The following is a 21,258-nucleotide window of genomic DNA, read 5'->3' as shown; positions in this document are numbered from 1 at the left end:
AGCTTGTCCATGGTGGTCTGCGAACCCACGACCTTCCAGCTCGCAATCAAAATCCCAATGTTGCCATGTAACACTCTCGAGGTGAAAAAACGGTTTGTCAATCTGTATATCTAAGGCTCTGGTCTGTCCTAGGAGTGGGGGGGAAAGGTAGGCATGTTCTCTGCTATACTACGTTGAATTATTATTTTGGATAGAGGGAGGATCACTTTTTTCAAGCGTTCAGGGAGGGTCAAGTGAAAATATATTTGGACTAAATTAGGGTCATCCATTTTCATTTCAGAGAGGTCTGATTTTCTCGATGTATCCCTTATTATGAATAACTTACAATCCCTTACCTTAGCTGTCCTACGGGTAATACTTAACTGTTGTCCGTCTGTTATCTGCTTCCCATCTGTCCGTCTGTTACTCAGTTGTTGGTTGTTGTTTTCCATAATCAAAACACAGACCCCCTTTTTGAGAAAATTATTCATCATTTCATTTCATTCTTCTTCCCTCCTTTTTGTCATCATGGCCACACCACCAAACCAGGGAGGGATGTCGGATTGAGAATGTGCAAAAGAATATTAAATGCCGGAAGTATGCCTTCAACATGCTGCAGCTGATGGCATTCCCCAAGATCTACCGGCCGCCGGAGGGGACCTATGGGAAGGTTGACTCCTGAACCCAACCTATATGTAGCAACTAAGATGGCTACGTCCTGATTCTCCACCCTCCACAGGGAGTGTGCATGTGCACACTTTGGGAGAAGTGTAGGGAAACAGGACACAGCCGGTGTAAAAAACAAACCATATGATTCCCGACGTAATCTAATCCAAGCAGTAAATATAGTAGCAATAGAAATAGTCTTTAGCCATGTGCTGCTGGTCCAGATGTAAAAAATAAATGAAAGGTTGTAGGTGTTTCTGATATTGGCCATGTTACGCAACGTTGCCGGGACACACTGTTTTGTCTGAGTTAAGTTTGTCCGTATTTCTTGTTCAGGCGTTCCTTTGTCATTTTCTTCTTCGCTGAGTCATCGTTTGTAATATCTGCGAAGCGTGTTGCTTGCCAATTGAGCCTACTTTCTCATGCTCTGTTTATGAAATGCCTTTAAGGTTAGTCACATTGGCACATGTAAACACAGTAACTAATTTGCGTCAGACATGGCTTGAAGGAAGCCTTGAAAAGGTTCTATAAGTTCGCGAAAAAGCTGAACAGACTTTCACGTTTAGCTTGTTGTTCATGTTCCCTCAGGTCTCTTTTGTAGAAGGCTGTCTGTCCCTTAAGGAGCCTGAGAGAGCTTACTGTAAATATGATTTAATTCCATGAATATGTTCTCCTCTCATTCTCAATCATGGTTGCTTTTAAGACCACCTCATATTTTTTTGTACTAGAATACACTCAATCGTAATGTGTCTCACAAAATTTGTTGAAATACTGCCATATCTATCACATGCTGTATATAACTTTACTTTTGTTTAAAAATATTGTTTTCCTTTATTTTCCCTCCACAATCAGTCAATTGAAAACCAAACCATAACCCCTTTGTATCATAATATTTATTTTATATCCTTTTTTAATCTGTTTTTATGCTTTATTCAAGGTCACTGTCTTGGATTCAAAAGCATCCAAGGCTCTTCCTGTATGTTAAATATCTTTGTTTGCGCTTTGCAATGTGTTGCATTCCTGTTTATTTAATTTAAATACATCTGATTAAATTGCTTGGGATGGATGTTAATATCTGTGTTCATCTTTTCATAATGTCTGTATCTTATTAGGGCAATGGATGTTGATCTCTCTGAGGCAGGAATGTCCAAATAAGAACACGCGCACGTGCGCACACACATTCTCGCCTCATTGTTTCTTAATAGGGAACTGATCTACTGAGGTAGTTCCCCTTTTCACAATATTGGCTTCCAACCAGTTCAATGACTCTCCAGGGTTAGAAAGGGGTTTGTTACATTATCTCAGTCAGTTGCTAATATTACAAACCCTTATCTGAAATTCCAACACTGGGCTACAGTGGGCATTCCAGAGCCAGAGCAGCAGCTTCAGAAAACTAAAGAACTCACGGGTAATTGGCTGGAAAATGGACTCCTGGTGTATCACTGACGAAGACATGGCGGAGGTCAAGAAGGAAGCGTTGGAGCGTCTGCGTCCGTACCTCTGTGAGAAGCTAGTGGCAGACCGCCACCTGGACTACCTCCGGTCCAGGAGGGTCCTTACGCGGGACGACGCCGAGGACATCTGCTGCAGGGTGGGGAACAGCAAGAAGACCGGTAGGATGCTGGACTACTTAGCCGAGAACCCCAGGGGCCTCGACTACCTCGTGGAGTCCATATGCCGAGTGAGGACAAAGGACTTTGTCATCGGGAAGATCACCAACGAAGTTGAGGTGGTGAAGATGGAGAGGAGAGAGGCGGCCATCTTGTCAGCAGCAGGTAGTTCTTCACCGGTCTGTATATGCAAAGAGAGAACTCCCTTTGTGTCGTTGCAGAGTGGCAGTAGTGAAGCACAGTCCATCCAAACCTCTCTGTCCAACTCCGAAGACAAGTGGGGTCAAAATGAAGCATCCTTTTCCTGGAGTGCCCTTCCTGAAGGAGTTAGTGTTTCTTCTCTACACAGTCTGCCAAAACCAGGAGAGCAGGGCGCCCCTTCAGTGCCCCTTGAGGACAACGAGCCCGGGACCTTAAGAGTCTGAGAGCAGTGACCAGTTTCACACCATCCGTTCCTTTTCAACCCCCCCCTCGGTGATGGAGTAATACAGAATGTCTGGATTCAAACACAGGTTGGATTATATGGGGACAGTAAAGGGTTAGGTTTTATTGTGTCATAACTGTACATGTCATCGTTATCGAATGTTTTATTTTCCATATCATAAAAGCGTACAGTGAAGCCACAAGACGTGGGTTCTAACACGTTTGTTCTAGCAATAAAATGTTTTACTGAAAACGTTCTGTTATTGAAATGCAAAATAAAATCCTGTACTTCTCCATCATGAAAAAAAACAGAACTATTACAAAATGGATGCGTGCCAGAAAGTTGTACTGGAGAGCTTTAGTTTCATATCTTCATCTGCCACAGTATAAGGAAATGGCGCACGGCAGAGCTTCCTGTTTCTCTGAGGCACAGTCCCACTTCATGTCCCTATTTGAACTTCTGCCAGGCATCCATATTCTAGGAAATGATCAAATCAACATGTTTATGTTTTCTGGGATTTTATTTTAATTCAGGATGTGCAATTTTGACATACTGACAAGAACTCAAGGGAAACTAGTTAGTGACAATTAGTGACAGTTAGTGACAGTTAGTGTGCATATGACATGGATGATGAAACAAAAACATGTAAAGCTCCAAATAGGCATTTCAATAAATATGACAAAAGTACAGATGTAAAAGTTATATTTGATTATATACAAAAATATAAACGGCTAGTTACAATTACACTTGAACTGAGAGGTAATATACATTTGGACACGAGCACTAGCTGTCACTCTGCTAATTTCTTCACATACTATCATGACCAAAGGTAGAATAACACACACATGACATTGTTTGCTACGTTATTTATGAAAAACAATTTAAACACATATTTACAATATATTCAACTGACAGTTTGCCCTATTCTCTCCAAAAGGCGCTCCAGGTTGTAGAGGAATATTGTGGAGTTGGCAACTCTCTGTGCCTCACACGGTGAGCATCTAGAACTGTTCTGTAAATGCAGAAAAAAGGAGAAGCAATACATTTAGATGAAAACAATATTCAGAGTGACATTGTAATTCAAAATACTGTTGCTGCTAATCAAATGAATGCCAATCAAAAATGTATTGTTGTTGAACAATTGGAAGTATGGAGCGTCAGGACTTTTCACAACACATATTTGGGATAAACTTCAGAACTTATTTAAAGGTTGACTTACATATTGGCGTTCATGTTCTTCCAAATGTTTTTTCCGATGGTAGATGGATGTTTTTATTTCGTCATGGTAGTTATCTGTGACCGACATGTCCTCAAACAGGACAACCTCCAACTCCAATAAATAACAGTGCATGAACTTAAAGATGCAGTGGTCCTGGGGAAGAACAGAACCACAGGCTGTGTTACAGTATATACACAGACTATAAAACATTGATCTGGAAATCTATAAAAGTAAGCAAAAGAGGTGTGTTCTAATCATGGCATTACAAACAGGGGCGGACTGGGACCAGAAATCGGCCCTGGCATTTCTAACACACTGGACCCTTTTTTTCCATGACGCCCCACACCGCATTTTCAAAGGACCAAAAAAAAAAAAAAAAAAAAAAAAATTATATTTATTGCATATTGCTACAAGAACTTACATTGTAGATGTCATCGTTGGTAGGAGCATACAAACAGGCATCTGATTTCTGACAAGAAAGAAAAGCAGTTGTATGAATAATGTTTTCTTATCCGTCAATGTCACACGTTACTAGTCCTTTGAAAATTCCCCCTTTACCCTAATTTCACACCAAATGCGCCATACCAGGACTACAGGATATTCATTAGCTGTAGTCTTACTTCTATGGTACTTTTCAAGTTTTTCAACTCCGACTGAAGCTCTTTAACGTCATCTATTGTCATCCCGTGTGTTTCAGCAGCACCAGCAATGGGCAAATGTGCGGTGGCACTCAGGCAGCTTTAATAGAAGAGGTACGGATGAATACAGGGATGATACACAACGTAACACACAACACAATGAACTAATATGTCCTTAGTTTATTTTGTTATGATTGTGGTAATCTCTAAGGTATTTATAAGTCATATGGTTAAAAAAACAATGTGTTGAAATTGCCAATCAGGAGTCTGAAATAATCCAGGCTGTATCACAACTGGCCGTGATTGGGAGTGGTGGCGCACAATTGGGTGGCGCACAATTGGCCCAGCGTTGTCCGTGTTAGGGTTTGGCCGGGGAAGGCCGTCATTGTAAATCAGAATTTGTTGTTCTTAAAACTGACTTACTTAGTAAAATAAAGGTAAAATAAATACAACAAAAATGTCAAAAAGGCATGTATGTATTCATATTTTTATTAGGGGTGCACAAATCAGCCCCTCAAGTTCCACTTGCTGGTTCTTGTTTCTCCCTGGTCCCTAATTGATTAATGCACAGTACCAGTCAAAAGTTTGGACACACCTACTCATTCAAGGATTTCTTTGTTTTTACTATTTTCTACATTGTAGAATAATAGTGACGACAAACTATGAAATAACACATATGGAATCATGTAGTGACCAAAAAGGTGTTAAACAAATCAAAATATGTTACATTTGAGATTCTTCAAAGTAGCTACCCTTTGCCTTGATGACAGCTTTGGCATTCTATCAACTCTTGGCATTCTATCATCCAGCTTCATGAGGTAGTCACCTGGAATGCATTTCAATTAACAGCTGTTCCTTGTTAAAAGTTCATTTGCGGAATTTCTTTCCTTCTTAATGCGTTTGAGCCAATCAGTTGTGTAGTGACAAGGTAGGGGTGGTATACAGAAGATAGACCTATTTGGTAAAAGATCTGGTCCATATTATGGCAAAAACTGCTCAAATAAGAAAAGGTAATGATGGACTGTCGTTTCTCTTAAGACATGAAGGTCAGTCAATCTGGAAAATGTCAAGAACTTTGAAAGTTTCTTCAAGTGAAGTCGCTAAAACCATCAAGCGCCAACATGAAACTGACTCTCACGAGGACCGCCACAGGAAAGGAGGACCCAGAGTTACCGCTGCTGCAAAAGATAAGTTCATTAGAGTTAACTGCACCTCAATTTGCAGTGAAATGCTTCACAGAGTTCAAGTAACAGACACATCTCAACATCAACTGTTCAGAGGAGACTGCGTGATTCAGGCCTTTATGGTCAAATTGCTACAAAGAAACCACTATTTTTTTTATTTAACTAGGCAAGTCAGTTAAGAATAAATTCTTATTTACAATGACAGCCTACAGTGGAACAGTGGGTTAACTGCCTTATTCAGGGGCAGAATGACATTTTTACCTTGTCAGCTCAGGGATTCAATCCAATAACCTTTCGGTTACTGGCCCAACGCTCTAACCACTAGACTACCTACCGCCCCAAATCTAAAGGACACCAATGGAACCAAAATGTCAGATTTTTGGTTCCAACCGCTGTGTCTTTGTGAGACGCAAAGTAGGTGAACGGAAGATCTCCGAATGTGTGGTTCCCGCTGAGAATAATGGAGGAGGCAGTGTGATGGCGCTTTGCTGGTGACACTGTCTGATTTATTTAGAATTCAAGGCACACTTAGCCAGCATGGCAACCACAGCATTATGCAGAAATCATTTGTTTTTCAACAGGACAATGACCCAAAACACACCTCCAGGCTGTGTCAGGGCCATTTGACCAATAAGGAGAGTGATGAGTGCTGCATCAGATGACCTGGCCTCCACAATCACCTGACCTTAAACAAATTGAGATGGTTTGGGATGAGTTGGACCGCAGAGTGAAGGGATTCTCAGGATATGTGGGAACTCCTTAAAGACTGTTGAAAAAGCATTCCAGGTGAAGCTGGTTGAGAGAATTCGGCTTGTCACCAAAAGCACTCACAAACCTTTACAGATGCACAATCAAGAGCATCCTGCCGGGCTGTATCACCGCCTGGTACGGCAACTGCTCCGCCCACAACCGTAAGGCTCTCCAAAGGGTAGTGAGGTCTGCACAACGCATCACCGGGACACCTACACCACCCGATGTCACAGGAAGGCCATAAAGGACAACAACCACCCGAGCCACTGCCTGTTCACCCCGCTATCATCCAGAAGGCGAGGTCAGTACAGGTGCAAGCAGGGACCGAGAGACTGAAAAACAGCTTCCATCAATGCCATCAGACTGTTGAACAGCCACCACTAACATTGAGTGGCTGCTGCCAACATACTGACTCAAATCCAGCCACTTTAATAATGGAAAAATTGATGTAAAAAATTATCACTAGCCACTTTAAACAATGGCACTTAATATAATGTCTACATACCCTACATTACTCATCTCATATGTATATACTGTACTCGATACCATCTACTGCATGTTGCCTATGCCATTCTGTACCATCACTCATTCATATATCTTAATGTACATGTTCTTCATTCCTTTACACTTGTGTGTATAAGGTAGTTGTGAAATTGTTAGGTTAGATTACTCGTTGGTTATTACTGCATTGTCGGAACTAGAAGCACAAGCATTTCGCTACACTCGCATTAACATCTGTTAACCATGTGTATGTGACAAATAAAATTTGATTTGAAAACCAAGTCTGCAAAGCTAGGCAAATGGTGGCTACTTTGAAGAATCTAAAATACATATTGATTTGTTTAACACTTTTTGGGTTAGTACATTATTCCATATGTGTTATTTCATAGTTTTTATGTCTTCAGTATTATTCTACAATGTAAAAAATAGTTCAAATTATGAAAAACAATTGAATGGGTAGGTGTGTCCAAACTTTTGCCTGCTACTGTATGTCATTGGATGACTGAAGGAATACCAAACTGTGGCCCTTGAGGACAGGAGTGGTGCACCCCGACATGTATGTTTAAAGCATTCAAATTCCTAAATATATATTCTAATGGCATGGAATCAAGTGTCAAACCCACTCTGGGCACCATAACAATACAGAGATTTCCCAGTGTGCAATAGTGATGTAATGACGACATAACAACATTATTAGATTTACCCTCAAAGCAGTAAGATGAATGATGTCATTGCCCTGCTGTTTTAATAAATGAATCGTAATCTTAGCAATGCACTTGACTCGTGAAAGTGAAAGTGTATAGATAAACCTCACGGCTTGGTGTCATACAATAACAGCTACACTCCTGCCCATGCAAGGTTAATGCTACATTTCAAGCGCTCTGTAAAAACACGTACATCAGAAATGTAATCAAACTGCAGGAAGCAATGCTGCTGTGTGTGTTTCATACGGTGCTATACCTCAATATTATGAAGCAATTCCAGAGCTCAATGTTCAGACGCTGGTGTGGATAGTAATGGAAACCCCAGAAGAGACAGATCCATCGCACACTTTTCTAGAAACAAATCACAAAAAAAGAAGACACTGGAATGCCTTGTAGTTCAAACAGGAAGGTTTTTTTCTAGCGCTGGTCAACGCCCAGAGCTAGATGTTTTCCACAAGCTGAATCACAGCCAAAACTATGTGAAAGTGAAAGTATTTTAACTATTGACAGCTTCTGGGAGAAAGTAACTTTTTATACATTCATTGGAAAATAACAGAAGAACATACCGTTCAGCCATTTATCACTAAATATTCTTAATAAACCCGTTTTTAGCTGATAGATCTGAACGTTAACACAGAGCGAGCTTTCTTCTTGAATTTCTGAAATAGGTAACAATGTTTACTCCTTAGGGATAGCTTCTAAAGCCACAATGGTTATTGTAACTTTAAGAGTCAGATACTCTCCAGATCAAGGCAAAATAGCCTACTAGTTGTCTGATCTACAGACGCGTTACTTCAGCACCAAGTGGTTTAAATGTAATTTACAGTTAATTGACGCATAAGTCAATTGTGCCACGTGTCCCGTGAGGACAAGCTATTGAAAAAAAACGTGTTTTCAATCTCTTTTTAACGTCAATGTCACTAGGCCGGATGAGTCATCACAAGTCAACAATCTATTTCCAAACTCCTGTGATTGACAAAGTCATATGTCGGTTATAAATATAGTGGCAGTGTGCCACGCATGGACTTTGTTTCTTAAAGAAGCACTTCGATCCGACAATTTCACTGTGTGGCTGAATAACATGACAGAAGGCAATGTAAAAAGAAGCCGTGGTTCAGACTAAATACATTTAATCACCAGGCATATGCATTGGGCATACAATAAAACAAGTTTAGAAGTCAGACTGTCGCAGAAACTCCCTAGAACCTTTACTTTTTAGTGATAAACTTGTAGTCTGTCAAATATCCAATATTGTACCCGAACATAACCTATACAATGTAGGCTAATGGTAGACAATTGTATATTTGTAAATTGAATACCTTTGTCCTGCGCTCCAATAAACGAATGCAAAAAAGGAGCACTGTCAAAAAACCTGTCATCAGCGTTGTTCGCTGCCCCCCGAGCAGTTAGGGCAAAATCCAAGATCACATTTTAACATTATCCGAGTTATCCGTTTCATGTGTCGTAAATTCCAACCATGCGTTATTATGGCAAGTATACGGATAAAAGAAACGTTTGGCTCATGTATTGCACGAGGACATACACTCTATGCCCTCGCCCTGAACACATGATGTGCGCAATGGCGCGCTCACCGGCGCTGGTTTAGCTGTAACCTAAATGTTGCACCCACCCTCACACAATCGTCATACTCGCATGGAAGCCGGTGTTTGATGTCAATCCCCAACGTCTATGAATTACTATTTAATTAAAATTACCTCTAATACTGTAAATGTTTCATTGTAATCCAATTATACTTTGCAGTGAAATAACGTCGAAAGAAAGGCTATATGAAATTCCCGGAGATTACACAAAGAATGTCTCCATTAATATAGTGTTTTAGTCCACCAGAACCTATTCTAAAACCCGGCTCAAGGAGAGTAAACATTTAGTACCCACTCATATACCACACCCGTGTTTGATGATGCCTATAATGGGTGATGGATGGCTGCACAATGCGAATAACATATTTCCCAAGTATTCCCACGCATAAGAGAGAGAAACATTTGATCGTATACAAACGTAACAAGGTTTTAAATTATGTTTAGTCAAACAATATCTGTTTAATATCATGCTGTCAATTTGCCTTCTACAAATTATTTGTATTATGTTCCGGACCCCCGACCATCCGCTCAAGAAAAAAATCGTCCAGCGGATGAATCTAGTTGATGATCACTAGAGTAGGGTTTGATCATTGACTGGAGGTAGATGGGAGTGGTTGATCGCCTGTCATGAATTTTAGACTTACTTATCATTCAATATGTATGACTGCCCATAACCAAGTAGCCTACATCTGATACTACATTACACTGACAAATCACTACTCAAACTATCATTGAAGTGCCACTAGAGTAGACTTGTATACAAAAATGAATCTACAATTAACATAGGCCTACAGAAAGAGCATAACGTTTATTGAGGTTTTAGATCCTATTGACTTAGCAGTGATAGGGCAGCTACAGCTTCCACACAGTTTACAGATTCCAGACCTGTCAACCTTGAATGAGCCTAATGTTTTAGTGTACCACTTCATCGCAGTGGCGGCACCCTGGCCCCACACTGCTCAAATCACAGGCAAATGCACCTTAAGCCTAATAATGCTGTTGGCAGAAGACTGGCTCAATATGAATGGTAGGCTATAAACTGTTGGTAATTGTCTGCTCTTCAGCAGCGAACATACTGTATGTTTAAATGTAAAATCTGGGGTGTAATCATTAATCCAGTCGCAAAATGTTCTGTTTTGCAACTAAATCGTGAGTTTCTATTGGAAAACTCCAGGTAAGTCTGTTTAATAAACATTTTGCAACAGATCGGCAGAATGAATACACTCCAGGGTTCTTCCTAGTATTGTCTGACAAGGTGGAGATTCTGTAGGTCTAATGTTGGGTAGGGGAGGTCTGGAGTGGGTCAGTCAATTTCCCCCTCATGAAGTTTTGCTTAAAATAAATAAACTGCCATTTCCTGAAACCTAGTCTTAAAGCGCAACTATGCCACTTTTCAAAATCATATTCATTAAGGCTAGGGCCTATATATCTAGCATCAAAACGGTGTCTGCATACAGTATGTGAAAATGCAGCATTTCTATGATCTGTGGTTAAAAAGATAAATTCCTAAAAAAAAAATCTGTGACATCACAGTGTGGGATTAAAAGTTACAAAAAAAAAAATACCTTATTTACATAAGTATTCAGACCCTTTGCAATGAGACTCAAAATTGAGCTCAGGTGCATCCTGTTTCCATTGATCATCCTTGAGATTTTCTACAACATGATTGGAGTCCACCTGTGGTAAATTCAATTGATTGGAAATTATTTGGAAAGGCACACAGCTGTCTATATAAATCAAATTGTATTTGTCACATGCGCTGAATACAGTGAATGCTTACTTACAAGCCCTTGGAGGCCAAGCAGTTGCCATACCAGGCAGTGATGCGACCCGTCAGGATGCTCTTGATGGTGCTGTAAAACCTTTTGAGGATCTGAGGACCCATGCCAAATCTTTTCAGTCTCCTGAGGGGAATAGGTTTTGTTGTGCCCGCTTCACAACTGTCTTGGTATGCTTGGACTATGTTAGTTTGTTGGTGATGTGGACGCCAAGGAACTTGAAGCTCTCAACCTGCTCCACTACAGCCCCGTCGATGATAATGGGGGCGTGCTCGGTCCTCCTTTTCCTGTAGTCCACAATCAACTCCTTTGTCTTGATGACGTTGAGGGAGGGGTTGTTGTCCTTGCAGCACACAGTCAGGTCTCTGACCCCCTCCCTATAGGCTGTCTCATCGTTGTCGGTGATCAGGTCTACCACTGTTGTGTTATCGGCAAACTTGATGGTGTTGGAGTCGTTCAGTCATGATTAAACAGAGTACAGGAGGGGACTGAGCACTCACACCTGAGGGGCCCCCGTGTTGAGGATCAGCGTGGTGGATGTGTTGTTACCTACCCTTACCACCTGGGGGCGGCCCGTCAGGAAGTCCAGGATCCAGTTGCAGAGGGAGGTGTTTAGTCCCCGGGTCCTTAGGTTAGTGATGAGCTTTGAGGGCACTATGGTGTTGGACGCTGAGCTGTAGTCAATGAATAGCATTCTTACATAGGTGTTCCTTTTGTCCATGTGTGAAAGGGCAGTGTGGAGTGCAATAGAGATTGCATCATCTGTGGATCTATAAGGTCCCACAGTTGACAGTGCATGTTATTAGAGCAAAAATCAAGCCATGAGGTTGAGAGAATTGTTTGTAGACCTCCGAGACAGAATTGTGTTGAGGTACAGATCTGGGGAAAGGTACCAAAAAAAAATCCGTAGCTTTGAAGGTCCCCAACACAGTGGCCTACATAATTCTTAAATGGAAGAAGTTTGGAACCACGAAGGGTTAATGGGCAGTGAGTGTCGGCATATTTACATGCATAATCTCACATTGACTGCTGATCAGAGAAATGACGATGCTGCTATTCTAGATGCTTTGGAGGACTATTTCAAGACCACAGAAAAACGTCATATATGAGAGATCCCTCTGTAGCTGCTGCAAACAGGATACAGATGAACAGTTATATCACTCGATTGCTGGAGAGAGCCGCAACATGCCAGTACCGCGGTCTGAGGGACAGGATGAGAGAGTGGCTGTCACGGATCCCCCCGGTACTGCTGCTCATTCCATTCACCAGTTCCAGAGGTCTACGTCACCAGCCTTCTAGGCGTCACTGAACTGGATTCATCACCACCAACCCCGGACTGTCTTGTCTCATTACACACACCTGGTTCCCATTCCTCCTGATTAGTATGTAATATATGTGCCCTCTGTTCCCCATTGTCCTTGTCGGTTATTGTTACCATGTCCGTTGGTCTTGTGAGTACCTGTGCTGTTGTTTCGGCTTCCATGCTACGTGATATTGTGCACTTGTTTTACGGGTCTCGTCCCGTGTATTATTTAGAGGTTTACACCTCGCTCTTTTGTTTGGGTGGAGAGAATAAAACCCCCTATTACGTATTCCTGCGCCTGTCTCCAATCATTAGACAACGTGACAGCAGCTCGTGTTAGACATTGCGAGTGAAGGAACAAAACGCTGATTTCTACGATAACGGGATCTTTAGTCTACCAGAGGCTACAGGAAATATGAAGTGTAGCTGAGGTTACTGAGAAACATGAGGACGATAGATGGAACACAAGTGGATACAGTGAATGCAACAGAGAGACAGCAGAGGTACAAACCACGGGAGAGTGCACCCATGAGAGGTCAGGTGACATTAAATGATAAAAACAAAATAGCGTGGTAACCATCACAGGCGAGTAGAGAGTAATGCCCAGCTTATGGCAAAACATGCAGGTCTTGTGGCGTCGCAAATCATTTTGCCAAGGTGTGTCAGGCAGGGGACATATCAGGCCGAGTAAAGAAAGTGCATGTTGTGGAGGATAATATACAGATCCGGGGAGGCTCTGACAATGATGAACCGGTCTACACCAAGGAATGCATCAGTAAGGCTTACTCTCAGGGACAGAAATGGTTGGTGCAGCTAAGACTGAATAATAAAAGATAAGGCCAGCTTGACAATGTAATGAGCAAGAGAGTGAAAGAGAGAATATCACCAATTATAAACTGGGTGGTTCAAGCCCTGAATGCTGATTGGCTGACAGCCATGGTATATCAGACCATTTCCCATAGGGATGGCAAAATATACATTTTTTTTACTGCTCAAGCACAGACTACTCTTTGAACTTGTTGAGACGGACCAAATTCCACCACTCTCTGGTTCTACATGTTAGCGCTTCGGACCCATGACTGAGACAATACCAGCAGAGTGAAACAAAGTGGAGCAGTGTCTCAAATGACCGAAGAACAGCTGCTGAGTTATTATGACGTTTTCAACGGTCCAGTGGTCTGTGCAAAGGAGATGTCCACTTCATACGGGACCCAAGTTGCACCCCTGTACAATGTGCACCACGGAATGTGCCTGTAGCCTTGAAGGCACGAGTGAAAGCCCAACTGGTGAAATATGAACATGATGTATATATCACCCCAGTGACTGTGCCGACGCCCTGGATAAGCAACATGGTCATAGCCAGAGATCAGATTATGTATGGACCCAAAACCCCTTAAATCAAGCACTGAAAAGATCTCACTACCGTATGCCAATATTAGAGGATGTGTTGTACAAACCGTCTAAGGCACGCGTATTTACGCTGGTGGATGCCAGAGATGCCTTTCTCCAGTGTAAACTGGATGAGGACAGCAGCGGCAGGATGACCACGTTCTGGTTGCCATGGGGCAGGATGAGATGGCTGAAACGTCCCTTTGGGCTGTCCGTGGTCCCCGAGATGTATCAACTTAAGCAACGTGAACTGCTGGGGGACCTCGAGCCAATCGCAGATGATATTCTTGTTGCCGGATGCGGGGACTCCAATGAAAAGGCAGAGTGTGAAAACGATAACAATCTGCGGGAGGCACTGATGGAGCGGTGCAGGGAGGTGAGACTCAGGCTCAGTGTGCTAAAGCTGCAGTTCAGTTTCATGGACACGAGGGCCTGAGAATAGACCCAGAAAAGACCAGGGCTGTACTGAACATGCTGGCGCCCACGGATGCCAAGGTAGTACAGCTCTTCATTGGATTTGTGACATACCTGGCCACGATGCTGCCCAAGCTGCCTGAAGTGTTTGAGCCACTCCAACGGCTTCTGGACAGGAACAGTGTGTGGCACTGGCTCCCTAAACTTGACCAAGCTGTACAGGAAATAAAACGCCTGAAGTCTATCACGCCTGTTCTGAGGTACTATGACGTCTTGAAACCGGTCACGGTGCTGCCTAACGCAATAGGGACAGCCCGTGGAGTTTGCTTTGTGAGCATTGACGCCAACGGATCAAAAATAGACAAGGAATGTTTGAGTATTGTATTTGCTTCGTAGAGATTTCATCAGTATCTCTATGGCAGAGAGTTAATAACAGCTGAGACAGATCATAAACAGTTGTCACTCCTCTGTGCCCCTAAGCGTCTCCAAGGTATGTTAATGCAGCTGCAAAAAGTACAACTTTGGTGTCATCTACAAGCCTGGGCCGGAAATGTACATCAGCAACACTGAGAAGAGCAACAACAGAAGGCAGGAGGACAGACGCACCACACACACACTGTGAGCAACGCAGAGAGTGAGCAGGCTGCATTCACACACATTGACCAGGCACGGCATCTCAATATTACAAACCACAGGTTCTGTCCGATTTTACAGTACACTGAGGTCGATGAAGACTTTACAGGACTTCAAGTCAGTTGTTCTCTCAGGATGGCCAGCTGTGAAAGAGGACACCTCTCGGAGTGGAAGAGATTATTAGTCATTTTGTGATGAAATCAACGTGCAGAACGGGGTGCTGTACAGAGGACAGTGTGTTATTATTCCAAGGGCACTGAGGGCGGAAATGTTGAGCCGCATACATGCTAGCCACAATGGCGGAGAGGCATGCTATAGACAGGCAAGTGATACTTTTCTGTCCGAACATGAGAGGGGAAATCAAGGACTATGTATCCAACTGCTCCGCCTGTAATGAATATGCAGGAGCACAGCAAAACAAATCCACGATGTCACATGACATCCCAGAGCGCCCCTGGCAAACAGTGAGCATGGACCTTTTTGCCTATGCAGGGAAGGACTCCCTGATCATGGTTGATCATTACTCAGATTACTGGGAGGTGAAGCCACTGCTAAACGTGTCAGCTGACACAGTGTAAATTCCAGTTTGCCCGCCATGGGCAGCCCTCTGTGGTTGTGTGTGTCACTGAGAAACGTAGACAGAAAAGGAGGATTGCCAAATCACACTAAAAAGTGGCTGCCAGAGACATCCCTGACTTGAACGTTGGAGATCAGAATGTGACCGTTATCAGGTGACCGCACAGGACGGTGGCGGCTCGGTTCCTGTCCGAAGAGGGTCGCTCCTCAGTCATTTCTTGTGGACGTTGATGGCACACTCTATAGACGCAACAGAGTGGACCTTCGAGTGGCAGAACAGGCCACACAGACGCACAGGGATTCAACTAATTTAACGCCACAGCATGAGAAGTTTGAGCGTGGTCAGCCAGACCCAGACATGGCAGTCAGAACTGGAAAGTCTGGAAATGAGGCTGAGAAGCTGAAGGACTGTGAAGAAGGGCATATGGGGGAACCACATAACACACAGGCATATGTGCCAAGAGCACATTGCTCACCTAGACCACAACTATACAAAAGGCAATAGTAAAAAAATATTAAAAAGGCAACAGACCAAGAAACGACGGCGAAAGAACCTATGACCATGGCCTCTGACCAAACCCAAAATGGCACCATGACACCTCAGGAAGAAGGTAGGCTTGCTCACATCCTCTAAGTGATCAAAGAAGGCAATGACTCCTTCACAACACAATTGAACTTGAAAACGGTTCAGCTGCTCCATCTCAGCACAGTAGGCTGAAATCAAAAACTCCATCTCAGGTTTGACAATGACTATCAGCACGCTAGGATCACTAATAGAAGACGCTGAAGAGCACATCAACACTGCCGAGGACAAGATAGAGGGAATGGGGACGACTATTTGGAAAACTATTATCAGCCTCCGCAAGGACTGTGAGGGGACGGACCCCATTGATTTCTCTGCTGCCATTATCCCCTCCTTACTGGGTAAAGAACATTTTGGTGAACCTCTGGATATCGAACGGGCACACAGGTCACTCGCCCATCCCCTGATCAGAACCCACAACCCTTCCACGTTTGGTTCCTGAGGTTCCAGGACAGAAAGTTATGATCCAGAACAACGGGGAGGCAATTCAATTCTTTCCAGACATCAGTCCTCGAAATGGTGAAACGCAGGAAGGAATTCGAACATTTGAAAAAAAACTACTTACCAAGAACATTCCCTTTGAGCTGCTTCAACCTGCAACGATGAAAATCATCCATGAGAGAAGATTCTTCAAAATCACAGAGAAGATTCTTCAAAATCACAGAGAAGATTCTTCAAAACGAAGTCGCAACTTTTCTTCGCAGACTGCAGGCAATCGGCTCAGGACACGGTTGATTGGCTAGCGGACCGGGTTAATTTCACTGTTAGCTGAGCTATGTCCTACCAGTCTGTTTTATTACTTGCATAACCGGTAGAACTACTTTGCTGGATTATACTCTAGTTTACTGACAGATCAATGAGGTAAGATCCCGGTATCCATGTAAACAAACTTTGTTTTTACCAGAGTGACATTGTTTTAAGGTTGTTACTTGGGACAGGCATGGGGGGGGGGGGGGGTGAATTGTTTGTTTTGTTGACTTTATATTACAGTACTGTTTTGGGAGAGACCTTCCCTTTATAATATGCGTTTGACTACAGGCTACACCGAAAATGGGCAATAGAATATCCAACACCCTTATTGGACATACTCCTGACATTTGCATGCATGTGTTGAGTGAACAATATGGCTAAGATAGTAAATCATGCATCATTAAACGTTAATGGACCTGTTAAACGAAAACGAGTCCTTATGTACTTGAAAAAGCTAAAGACTAATGTTGCTTTTAAACAAGAAACACAGGGGCAGAACATAACAAGTTAGAGGGAATGGGTAGAACAGGTCTTTGCCTCGTCATATAAACACAAAGACACGTGGAGTAGCTGTGTTGATTAATAAGAATGGACCCTTCTGTGTAACCCAAAACAATTATTGATCCACTGGGACGTTATGTAGTTGTCCATGGCAGAATGTGTTCTTGGACCTTGCTGAATGTATACAGTTGAAGTCGGACGTTTACATACACTTAGGTTGGAGTCATTAAAACTCGTTTTTCAACCACTCCACAAATTTCTTGTTCACAAACTATAGTTTTGGCAAGTCGGTTAGGACATCTACTTTGTGCGTGACAATTTTTCTAACAATTGTTTACAGACAAATTATTTCACTTATAATCACTGTATCACACTTCCAGTGGGTCAGAAGTTTTCATACACTAAGTTGACTGTGCCTTTAAACAGCTTGGAGAATTCCAGAAAATCATGTCATGGCTTTAGAAGATTCTGATAGGCTAATTGACACAATTTGAGTCAATTGGAGGTGTACCTGTGGATGTATTTCAAGGCCTACCTTCAAACTCAGTGCCTCTTTGCTTGACATCATGGGAAAATCCAAATAAATCAGCCAAGACCTCAGAAAAAAAATTGTAGACTTCCACAAGTCTGGTTCATCCTTGGGAGCTATTTCCAAATGCCTGAATGTACCACGTTCATCTGTACAAACAATAGTACGCAAGTATAAACACCATCTGAACACGCAGCCGTTATACCGCTCAGGAAGGAGACGCGCTCTGTCTCCTAGAGATGAATGTACTTTGGTGCAAAAAGTGAAAATCAATCCCAGGACAACAGCAAAGGACCATGTGAAGATGCTGGAGGAAACAGGTACAAAAGTATCCATATCCACAGTAAAATGAGTCCTATATCGACATAACCTGAAAGGCCGCTCAGTAAGGAAGAAGCCACTGCTCCAAAACCACCATAAAAAGCCAGACTACGGTTTGCAACTGCACATGGGGACAAAGATCGTACTTTTTGGAGAAATGTCCTCTGGTCTGATGAAACAAAAATGTTTGGCCATAATGACCATTGTTATGTTTGGAGGAAAAAGGGGAAGGCTTGCAATCCGAAGAACACCATCCCAACCGTGAAGCACGGGAGTGGCAGCATCATGTTGTGGGGGTGCTTTGCTGCAGGAGGGACTGGCGCACTTCACAAAATAGATGGCATCATGAGGCAGGAAAATCATGTGAATATATTGGAGTAACATTTCAACACGTCAGTCAGGAAGTTAAATCTTGGTCGCAAATGGGTCTTCCAAATGGACAATGACCCCAAGTAAACTTACAAAGTTGTGGCAAAATGGCTTAAGGACTACAAAGTCAAGGTAATGGAGTGGCTATCACAAAGCCCTGACCTCAATCCTATAGAAAATGTGTGGGCAGAACTGAAAAAGCGTGTGCGAGCAAGGAGGCCTACAAACCTGACTCGGTTACACCAGCTCTGTCAGGAGGAATGGGCCAAAATTCACCCAACTTATTGTGGGAAGCTTGTGGAAGGCTACACAAAATGTTTGACCCTAGTTAAACAATTTAAAGGCAATGCTACCAAATACTAATTGAGTGTGTGTAAACTTCTGACCCACTGGGAATGTGATGAAAGAAATAAAAGCTGAAATACATCATTCTCTCTACTATTATTCTGACATTTCACATTCTTAAAATAAAGTGGTGATCCTAACTGACCTAAGACAGGGAATTTTTACTAGGATTAAATGTCAGGAATTGTGAAAAACTGAGTTTAAATATATTTGGTTAAGGTGTATGTAAACTTCCGACTTCAACTGTAATTATACTTTTTAATCAAAATATATTCCTCAAGGTAGCAGAATTTCAGGGAACACTAAGTTGGGGTGACTTAAATTATTCTGGATAGATCCTCAACAAAAGCAACCTTGTTGACTAAGTCAGCCAAATGCACTCTCTTTAATGAAATACTTACATTTGAAAGACATGGAGACAGCTCCACCCCCAAGATTGGGATTACTCATTCTACTCCTGTCCTCATTACTCTCATACCCGGATGTATTATTTTCTCCCATCAGTACAGATAACCCATAGAGTTTTGGAAACAGATCATTCTCTTTTCACACTTTCTGTTTGGATGCCGGATGGAGTTCAAGGGACCTATAGATGGCGCCTAAACCCAACTCTTTTGAAACAGGCAGAATTTTGTCAATTTATTAGAGACCAGGTAGGATGACTGACAGTGAAGGTGAACAGGTGGTCACGTGTCAGAGGAATGGATGAGACTGAGGCAGGAATTCCTTTAACCATAAAGTGGCATATTTACTGAGTAGTCTGTGCTGCATCACAAAGGAAACAAATAACATGTATCCAATCCAATACATAATCAAAGATCAAATCATATCATTCATTATTAACATAATTTAGGGAATTCAACAGTCCAGTTCATTAAGAAGTCAATAGTAATCATCTGCAAGTCATTTAGGCTCGTAACAATTTATCATAAATAATGAAAGAATACAAACGGTGAATGGTTATACAATCTATAATCCCCATTATCAAAGTCAATCAGTTTCACAATGACATTTCTCATTTCACTCTTTCAATTGTCTTCGTGTACATATAATTCATTTCAATACACATGAACCATATCGGTTGCATAATTGGCCTATGAGGATCCGTAGGGACGTGATCATTGACAATTCACATTACACAATATGTTTGAAGCGTGCGCTCCAAGCCGCGCTCCGCGGTAATAACTATTAACAGTAACTGAATGGCCCACTGAATGGCCCACTCTCCCGATCGCCACAGATAATTCAGATGAAATGTAAGAGTCGGTCGACTTACGTGGATTCATGGACGCACATAACTTCTGGATCAGATGGAGGTTAAGGAAGAGAAATCAGCGAGATCAGGCGATGGCAATTTCCTCCTTTTATGGAGTTGAGATCTGTCGGACATTTCCACCTGACCTAATTAAAGCGCCCCTGGCCCAGCTGAGTAAATGGCAATGAATTAAAGGATTATTCCAACAACTCCACGGGCCTTTTCTACACAGGTTATTCAACGTAATTCACATGGCCACTGTGAGGAGCGATCCGAGTATAGCAGTATCTCTAGATGCCGAAAAGGCCTTTGATAGGCTGGAGCAGCCATACCTATTCAAGGTCCTTGCTAAATTTAACTTAGGTCCTTTGTTTGCCAACTGGGTTAAGATTTTATACCATAAACCGCAAGCCAAGATCACAACTAATGGTATGATGACAGCCACATTCCCACTCTTAAGGAGGTAGTAGATTGGGCTGTTTACTTGCCCCACTTTACTTTCCCTACTCTTTTTTTGTGCCTTAGAACCCCTGGCGGAGGCCATAAGAACAGATCCTGGCATAAATGGCTTTCAGGTTGGCCAGATAACGCATCATTGTTTGCAGACAGCATTATTTTGTTCCTCGCTGACCCGACAACCTCTCAAAGCTACAGACGTTTTTGGATACATACAGCTCTATATCAGGTTACATAGTCAACATGGGCTAAAGTCAAATACTTCCACTGACTCGCTTTGACTATAGTGTCTGTGAACGAACAGGTCCCTTCAGATGGTCGCCACAGGGGTTCAAATATCTAGGAATCACAGTTGGCAATGACTTAAGAAATGTGTACAAGCTTTAACTACTCTGTCTTGGCTCAGAAGGTGGTGGACAACTTGAATAGATGGATAGATCTGCCTCTTACAGTATTTGGGAGAATTAGCTGTATTAAGATGAACGTTATGCCTAAAATGATGCACCTATTTCAATCTTAACCCATATCCCTACCCAAAAGTGTCTTAAAGTCCCTTAACAAGACCATAAGACAATTTGGATGGAACTGTAAAACTCCAAGGGTGAGCCAGGACAAATTAACATAGTATTATAGTCTAGGAGGTCTCTGCCTACCAAATTTCAAGATGTATTACTGGGCAGTGCAAATTAGATTCATTTCATTCTGATTTGAACCTGAACCAGTCCCTTTCTTGGACTCAGATGGAAATGTTAGCTCTTAATGAAGAGGTTGGGAGTAATA

General features: G+C 42.4%; 3 protein-coding genes across 14 annotated transcripts in view; 2 read left to right on the top strand and 1 right to left on the bottom strand.

Annotated features, from left to right (window-relative positions):
* LOC110498640 (type II inositol 3,4-bisphosphate 4-phosphatase) overlaps positions 1–2,931 on the top strand; it is a 284,799-nt gene extending 281,868 nt beyond the window's left edge. For all 12 annotated transcript variants that reach the window (XR_016488810.1, XR_016488813.1, XR_016488812.1 and 9 more), the window contains one exon: positions 529–2,931. Coding sequence is in view for 8 of the 12 variants with exons in the window: in XM_036954244.2 (XP_036810139.2) it covers positions 529–661 (133 nt within the window). In the remaining 4 variants the exon portion in view is untranslated. The remainder of the gene's footprint in view (positions 1–528) is intronic.
* Positions 2,069–2,931, top strand: LOC110498448 (B-cell lymphoma/leukemia 10). Its single transcript, XM_036954275.2, is given in 4 exon segments — positions 2,069–2,671; positions 2,673–2,727; positions 2,730–2,766; positions 2,768–2,931. Coding segments are annotated over 4 exon segments (726 nt in total). The 3' UTR covers positions 2,799–2,931.
* A 252-nt stretch (positions 2,932–3,183) lies between these two features.
* il15 (interleukin 15) lies at positions 3,184–9,256 on the bottom strand. Its single transcript, NM_001124395.1, is given in 6 exon segments — positions 3,184–3,691; positions 3,899–4,051; positions 4,320–4,367; positions 4,519–4,636; positions 7,932–8,026; positions 8,995–9,256. Coding segments are annotated over 6 exon segments (582 nt in total). The 5' UTR covers positions 9,055–9,256; the 3' UTR covers positions 3,184–3,583.
* Positions 9,257–21,258: the final 12,002 nt, after the last annotated feature.

The sequence above is a fragment of the Oncorhynchus mykiss genome, chromosome 19 (genome assembly GCF_057628025.1).
Source record: "Oncorhynchus mykiss isolate SJ-2025 chromosome 19, ASM5762802v1, whole genome shotgun sequence".
Lineage (NCBI taxonomy): Eukaryota > Metazoa > Chordata > Actinopteri > Salmoniformes > Salmonidae > Oncorhynchus > Oncorhynchus mykiss.
Note: the sequence above shows the minus strand (reverse complement) of the source record. Positions and strands in the feature narration are given on the sequence as shown.